General features: G+C 35.6%; 1 protein-coding gene across 1 annotated transcript; it reads left to right on the plus strand.

Annotated features, from left to right (window-relative positions):
- The first annotated feature begins 659 nt into the window (after positions 1-659).
- LOC109340308 lies at positions 660-6,591 on the plus strand. Its single transcript, XM_019577972.1, has 5 exons — positions 660-711; positions 1,395-1,718; positions 1,826-2,338; positions 2,495-3,196; positions 5,633-6,591. Exons 1-5 carry the CDS (start codon positions 660-662, stop codon positions 6,589-6,591), a joined length of 2,550 nt encoding a protein of 849 aa, XP_019433517.1.
- Positions 6,592-8,205: the final 1,614 nt, after the last annotated feature.

Genomic DNA, 8,205 nt, shown 5'->3' on the forward strand with positions numbered 1-8,205 from the left:
ATTACTTTTTTTAAGAGTAATACAAATAAAACATCCATATCTATATGAAAATGACAAGTTTAGTATATTTTCGAGTGAATTTCACATAAAAACATCAAAAGTAACAAGAAAGTGTTAATAATAAGTAATAAGATTTTTAAGAAATAGCAAACTTGAAGAATATTAGCTTTGAATTATAAGTTACAAGATTAGATTCAGAACTAAAGTTATCTACATTTTATGTATATATCAGTTTACTTTGGAACAATCTAGTTCCTAAAATTGAAAAAAAATTGTATTGATCAGCTTTATTGTGATTTCAATTTTTTGGACTGATTTTCGATTTTTCTAGATTGGTGTGGATTTAAATACCCCTAATACAAAATATTAGTTGAAAAGACATATTCTTGTATGAAAACTTACTTAAGAATATTCAACTACTATGATGAAATGCTTTTTTGAACACAAAAAATGCTCTTCTTGGAATAGCTCCAATCTTCTGGGAACCTTTCTCCCGTTACACTCATGAGTTCAACAACACCTCTTATTCCTTGGAGCTTCTTGGGAGACTTGGATAAGGACGCTCAAGCTGAGAAAGTAACGAGACCCATCCCTCCAGCCACCGCAAGCAAGAAGTCTATTTTTTTGGCTATGATTTATGTTCCTATTAAACATTCATGATGGGAATAGATGCTATTGCAATAAAAATTCTCGAAGAAGATTACCAAGCAGGTTTGCTAAGATGCAAAAGCCATCTTCATGGCATAATTATTTTGTCTAAGGGAGACACACCACTTAAGTTTGTGGAGATAGAGCAAAGTAACATCAATGTGGAGCATGATTGGAAAATAGTTAATGATATCCCTTGGGAGAAGATTTTATGAGTTCTCTTTCTCTTCTCTGGAAGACATGAGAAGTATCTGCTCGGTTGGCTCTTGATTTTAACCTAAACTTGCTGAAGCAATCTCACACTTAGTGCTGGATCAAGATCTATAACCTTCCTTAGGAGTACTGGAGCCCTCACATTATTTTCTCCATATCAGGAGGGATAGGAACTCCAATTTCCATGGATGAAGCCACCCATACCAGATCCTTTGATCACTTTGCTAAAGTTATGGTGGAACTTAACCTTAAGTCTGAGCTTCCTGATCAAATCCTTGTGGAGAGGGAATGATTTGCTTTCTTTGTTTATTTCCATTATATATGAAAACCTTCCTGACTTCTGCCAAAGGTGTCATGTTATTGGCCATGCGGTGCATCAATGTAGAAAACCAAGCAAGAATGGTGAGGCTAAAGTCATCCCTAAATATGTCCAGAAAAATCCAAAACAGGTGGACAAACCTGTAACGGAAAAGGAGATTAATGACTTGGTTATCAATCTAGATATTGATAAAGGGGATGAGCATAATATACAGAATATGGAAAAGTTAACCATCTCACAAAAGTCAGGGGGAACCTGGAAACTCACTTCGAGGTGGAACTATTGGCCACAAGAGTGGAAAATTCCATTCATGAGGAGGAGGATGATGAATCTTCCAATGAGAACATAATTGTGCAAGAAACAACAGACCTGAACCAAGTTGCAGCCAATGACATCCACATTGTTGGTAGATTATGGGCTGATGATGAAGCCACTGAAGAAGTTGAGGAGGAATTCACGACAGTCCTTAGTAAATCTCAAAAGAGGAAGATGAGAAAGAAAGAGCAATCTAAAAAGGTGTATCATACCCAAAAGGGTGGTTATCTAAACAATCCCAAATGAAAATTCTGCTTTGGAATTGCAGAGGAATTCGCAACTTGAAAACTAAGTTAACCCTAAAAAATTTGTGTCTGTCTCATAATCCAGATTTAGTCTTCTTAGTTGAACCAATGATTATCCCATACGTGATTAAAACCAATTTCTGGTGTACTCTTAATCTCAAGCTTTTTGTTGTCAATAATAGGGAAAATCACATTGCTTCTCTTTGGAGCCTTTGTAGCCCTGGTTTGGATCCCTCTATATTAGCAATCTCAAATCAACATATCTCTATTTCTTTGTCTATGGAAAATAAGAATCTAAATGTTTGTGCGGTTTATGCTCACACAAATCATGTTAATAGAAGATCTATGTGGCTGGATATCCAAGTCGATTTATTAGCTACACAGAGGCCATGGTGTTGCATTGGTGATTTTAATGCCACTTTGGGTACTGATGAGTGTAGAAGTGCAACTCTTCCTTCTAGAGCTTCAACAAATGAGTTTCTTTCCTTCATTAACAGTTCAACTCTGGTTAATATCTCAACTTCGGGGGCTCAATTTACCTGGACTAATAAAAGAAGAGGGAATGCTTTAATTGAAAAGAAGCTTGATACATCTTTATGTAATGAGGATTGGTTGAACCTTTGGTCCCAAGTTTCTTGCTGCACTCTGCCTAGGATAGCCTCTGATCATCATCCCTTGTTGTTTAGCTTTGCTTCTACAACCACTCCTAGGATATCCTCTTTTAAATTTTAAAAAATGTGGCTACAAAACTCAGACTGCAAACGGCAAATCAAAGAGCATTGGCACACTGATGTTATAGGTTGTCCTATGTTCATTCTGATCCAAAAGCTTAAAAGGCTTAAAAAGGAGCTTAAGCATTGGAATTACAATGTCTTTGGCAATATTCATCAAATGGTTAAGATGGCTAAAGCAAATATGGACACAATTCAAAGTAGCATTAATGAATTTGGTACTGATGAGGCTCTGCTGGATCAAGAGGCCCTTGATCAAAATGAGCTTCTAAAAGCCCTTATTGTGGAAGAGGTTTTTTGGAAAGATAAGGCTAGGATCAACTGGCATATTGATGGAGATAGAAATACTGCCTATTTTCACAAGATTACTTCAATCACACAAAAAACAAAGAATCTGTCTAAGTTAAGGGTTGGTGATTCCATTCTCTCTGAGCAAAATGATATAGATGACCATGTTCAGCAATTCTACACCAACCTTTTTGATTCCCCCAACTTAACATTTACAAATGCTCTAATTCAATCAGTCATCCCTGAGTTAGTTTCTGATGCTGATAATCGTTTTCTAACTATGTTGCCTTCAAGTGAAGAGATTAAGCAAGCAGTTTTTTCTATGAGTGGTGATAGCTCCCCTGGTCCTGATGGATTTGAAGGCTGTTTTTACCAACAATGTTGGGATATAGTGCATCTTGATGTGTGCAACTCAGTCAAACAGTTCTTTTCTCAAGGTTGGTTGCTTTTCAACATTAAAGCTAATTATGTGAAAGTGTGTATGTCAAGAGGGACACTTTGGAAAGCTCTCTTTATATGTCATGGTTTTGATGAGGACAACTTGTGCCTAAAAGAGCTTGAAGATCATCAACAAATCAACGTGCTTAAGTCTTTAATTGGTACTAGGCTTAGACTAGAATCTAGTTTAAGTTGAGTCAAGGCTTAGGGCACCTAATACATGTCTCATATGCATATATCTTTTAAATCATTTCATCCATGAGATATGTCATTCATAATATGTTCATGCATTACATAAATACATGTATATGTGCATTCTAGGCATAAACTAAGTGTTAAACATGTATTAACTAAGTGCATAACGTATTTGATGTTTTGTATTTAAAAATACACTTTTAATTGTTGTTAATCGATTAACCAAATCCTTTAATCGATTAACACAACTGCTGTGAAAAGTGGTTGCTAATGGAACACGTTTTTTAAATGGTGTTAATCGATTAAGGCATTACGTTAATCGATTAACCTAACTGTTTGTTAAGTTGTTGAAACTGAAAACTTGAAAAATAGAATCAGTTAACGTTTTTGAATCACGTTAATCGAGTAAGGTGGCATTTAATCGATTATCTGGGGTTCTGGACTGATTCTTTATAAACTGCGTTTTTCAGAATTAATCTCATAAGTTGCATGTTGCATTTATTAGAGAGTTAGAGCATTTTGCGTGTTAATTGTTGCATCTATTTGTTAAGTGCATTTGTGAGTTTAGAAATGAGAGATTCTATGCTTTAGGATTGAGTGCATTTCATGTTATAATTTCTCATGTTTTCCCTCACATGTTCATGCATATTTTCATGAAGTTTTATGATTCTGTAACTTCTGTTTTCATACCTAATACTTGTCATTTCACATGAGTTTGTATTAAGTGTGCATTAGAGTAAAGCCTTCTTATTAAATTTGAGCTTTGTAATAGCTTAATTTTACTCTTCTATTTTGTTGTGTAATTGTTGTAACAAGGGAATCTCGTGGTGTCGTATCACCTTAGAGATTGAGTGTTTCTTCATAATTGATTAGAGTGTTAGAAAAGGAAGATTCTTTGGCTGGGGCTACGCCAAAAGAAACGTTTTCTTTGTCGGTAGGAAGGGAGTCAAACCAATTGAATAGGTTTCTTTATTTTCTTGTAAGTTCTAAGTGTTATAATTGTTTGATGTGCATGTAAATACATTAAATCAATTATAGTGAAGGAAATCTCCCAAGTCAGCCGGGAGGCCTGGATGTAGTTTGCAGTGGACAGCAAACGAACCAGGATAAAAATTCGAGTTGCAGGATTTGTTTCTCTCTCTCTCTTTACTGTTTTCAATCGATTAATTTGTATATTTGATTCAACTAATACATTCTGTTCTTTTGTTCGATTAAGATTGTTCTGTTAATCGATTATCTTCATCCTGTAATCGATTAATTAGGGGTGATTCAGCATTAAGTGTTGAGTTTCGAAAAGCGGCTATTCTAATCGCGACACCTATTCAACCCCCCCTTCTAGGTGTATTGTAACCACTGATACCTAACAGTTTTGATTCCAAAAACAAAAGGAGGTGATAAAATTAAAGACTTTACACCTATTGTTATAGCCAACTTTTAATTCAAGATAATAACCAAGGTGTTAGCTGACAGGTTGGCTAGTATTGCCCCTAAAATCATCTCAACTCAACAAAGAGGTTTCATCCATGATAGGAAAATCCAAGACTGTATTTGGCTTGCTTCAGAGGCAATCAATCTTCTTGACTATAAGACTTTTGGGGGTAATATTGCAATCAAGCTAGATATAAAGAAAGCCTTTGATACTTTAGACTGGAATTTTCTGATTGATACTCTTATGGCTTTTGGCTTTAACAATCAATTCTGCAATTGGATCAAAGTGATTCTTCACTCTGTTAGGCTCTCCATTAATGTCAATGGCTCCAATGTTGGCTTTTTTAAGTGTAGCAAATGTGTTAGGCAGGGTGACCCCCAGTCCCCCCTTCTTTTTTGCATTGATGAGGATGTCCTTAGCAGAGGAATCACAAAGCTTGCCATGGAAAACAAAATAAGCACCATTTCTGGGCCTTGTAACCTCAAAACTTCAAGCCATGTTCTTTATGCAGATGATATTCTTATTTTCTGAAAAGGTGTTAAGAAGGAGTTTCTCTGCCTTAAGAATTTAATTTTGATTACTCTCAAGCTTCTAGCCAGCAAATTAACTTATACATTTTTTAAGTGTAGCAGATGTGTTAGGCAGGGTGACCCCCTGTCCCCCCTTCTTTTTTGCATTGATGAGGCTGTCCTTAGCAGAGGAATCACAAAGCTTGCCATGGAAAACAAAATAAGCACCATTTCTGGGTCGTGTAACCTCAAAACTTCAAGCCATGTTCTTTATGTAGATGATATTCCTATTTTCTGAAAAGGTGTTAAGAAGGAGTTTCTCTGTCTTAAGAATTTAATCTTGGATTACTCTCAATCTTCTAGCCAGCAAATTAACTTATGCAAGTACAAATTTTACACTGCTAAGGCTTCTCCTCAAAAGAATGTTGATATAGCATCCTACTTGGGTTTTTCACCTGGTTGTTTGCCTTTTAACTATTTTGGCGTGCCTCTCTTTATAGGTAAACTAAGAAGATTCCACCTTCAACCTATTGCAGTTAGAATTCTAAACAAATTGACCATTTGGAAGGGTGTTTGTCTCTCCATTATGGGCAGGGTGGAGTTAGTGAAGTCCATCACTCAGAGCATGCTTGTATATACTTTCCATATCTACAAATGGCCTTCCCAACTTCTGAATCTAATTGACAAAGGTATAAGGAATTTTGTTTGGTCTGGAGACATAGACAGGAAAAAGCTTGCTTGGGATATGAGAACTACAAATCATGAGTGGGCTGAATTCTATAGAAATAGCTTTGGTTGCAATTCTATTCCTTCATCCAGGTACTTCAAATCATCAATTTGGCCTGGAATTAGAGATAACTGGGAGCTCTACAACATGAACTCCATCTGGGTGGTGGGTAATGGTCTGAGTATAAACTTCTGGAAGGATAATTGGCTTGGTCAGCCCATAGTTGATCAGCTGAATATCCCTCAGGATCTGCATAAGGATCTTCATGCTACTGTGACAGATTTCACCAATGGCTCTAAATGGACTATACCTACTCTCCTGGCTAACTTCTGTCCAGAGATCACTGATCAAATTGCTAGAGCTAACAAAGAAGGCTCTATGGATAGATTGATTTGGAAGCATGCTGATAATGGAACTCTAACTCTAAAGGATGCTCATAAAGCTCTGGCTCAACATCACGTCCAACTGAATTGGTGCAACTTAATTTGGTCCATAGCCATCCCCCCTCAAAGTCTTTCATTACTTGGAGACTAATGCACAAAAAGATGCCAACAAATGACAATCTAATGAAAAGAGGTTGTGCAATGGCCTCTATCTGCAACTTGTGCTATGCTAGCTGGGAGGATGCTAATCACCTTTTCCTTAGATATCGTTTTGAAATTGCTCTTTGGCATTGGATCAGAAGCACCTTCCTAATTAATATCAACTCTTCTTCAATTCCTCATCTTCTTTTGAGCTGCTCCAACAATAGAAACTCCCAGGTCGAGGTGGCTCTGACTGCTTGTGTAATTCATACTCTCAGTACAATTTGGTTTTGCAGAAACCAAGCTAGATTCAAGGGTGTCAAAGTTCCTATATCTACAGCAATAGCAAAAATTAAATGAGAAACCACCTTGTCTGGAAATTCTTCTTCTGCCTCTGCAACTCTTTCCTTGAATGATCTCATCATCCTTAAGAGATTCTCGATCAATATAAATCTTAGAAAAGCTCCTAGGATTACTGAAGTCATCTGGTCTCCTCCACCTCTTGGCTGGATTAAGGTAAACACTGATGGTGCTGCTCATGGTTCTCCTGATCATTCGGGTGGTGGAGGAAGTTTCAGGGATAAAAGTGGTTTATTTTTTGTTGGTTTTGCCAATTACTTAGGCATCTAAAATGCTCTCTATGCTGAATTTCACTCAACCATCAAGGCCATTAACTTAGCATTCAAGAAAGGGTGGTTTAGTCTTTAACTTGAATGTGACTCCATGCTGCTTCTTGACATTTTTAGTGGCAAATCAAAGCCTCCTTGGAAGCTACTAAATGAGTGGTACAATCGAAAAAATAAGCTTAACTCAATGGACTTCAAAATCTCGCATATTTATCGAGCAAGTAATTCTTATGTCGATAAGTTAGCTTCTTTTGGTATAGATTCTACAACATACACTATCTGGAATTCAATTCCTACATTCTTTCTTAATGATTGTAATAGGAATCGGTTGGGTATGCCCAACTATAGATTTAGAAATGTCTAAATTTGTCTTATTGTATGTGACTTTCTATTAATACATCCAAGTGTTTTTACACCTTTGCTTGAAAAAAACTGATGCCAAACAATGATATTTTCTTCAAAAAATAAATATTGAATGTAGTATCCCTGTATGTTAAAGTCAATTTGATACTTATATAATTTAAATTTAGAGTGTATTATTTATACATTGTTAGTATAGAGATTTATACATAGTCGGTACACCAACAATCATTTATTTTTATTACTCTTTGAAAATTACAAGTAATTTGGTTTATTGTGGTTTCAATTTTAGTATTTCAAAATGACAAGTTTAGTAATTTTTTGAATGGAATTCACATAAAAAACATAAAAATTAATAAGAAAGTATTAACCAATAAGTAATAATATTTTTAACAAATAGAAAATATGAAGAATAGATTCAAAACTAAAGTTATCTTCATTTTATGTATATATCAGTTCACTTGGGAATAATCTAGTTCCTGAAATAGGAAATAAAATAGTATTGACCAGCTTCTTAGAAACTAGTTCAATATCACCTAAACAAATTTGGTTTATCGTGGTTTCGATTTTTTGGACTGATTTTCGATTTTTCTTGGTTGGTGAGAATTTGTATACCCCCTAATACAAAATATTTGTTG

The sequence above is a fragment of the Lupinus angustifolius genome, unplaced genomic scaffold (genome assembly GCF_001865875.1).
Source record: "Lupinus angustifolius cultivar Tanjil unplaced genomic scaffold, LupAngTanjil_v1.0 Scaffold_157_57, whole genome shotgun sequence".
Taxonomy (NCBI): domain Eukaryota; kingdom Viridiplantae; phylum Streptophyta; class Magnoliopsida; order Fabales; family Fabaceae; genus Lupinus; species Lupinus angustifolius.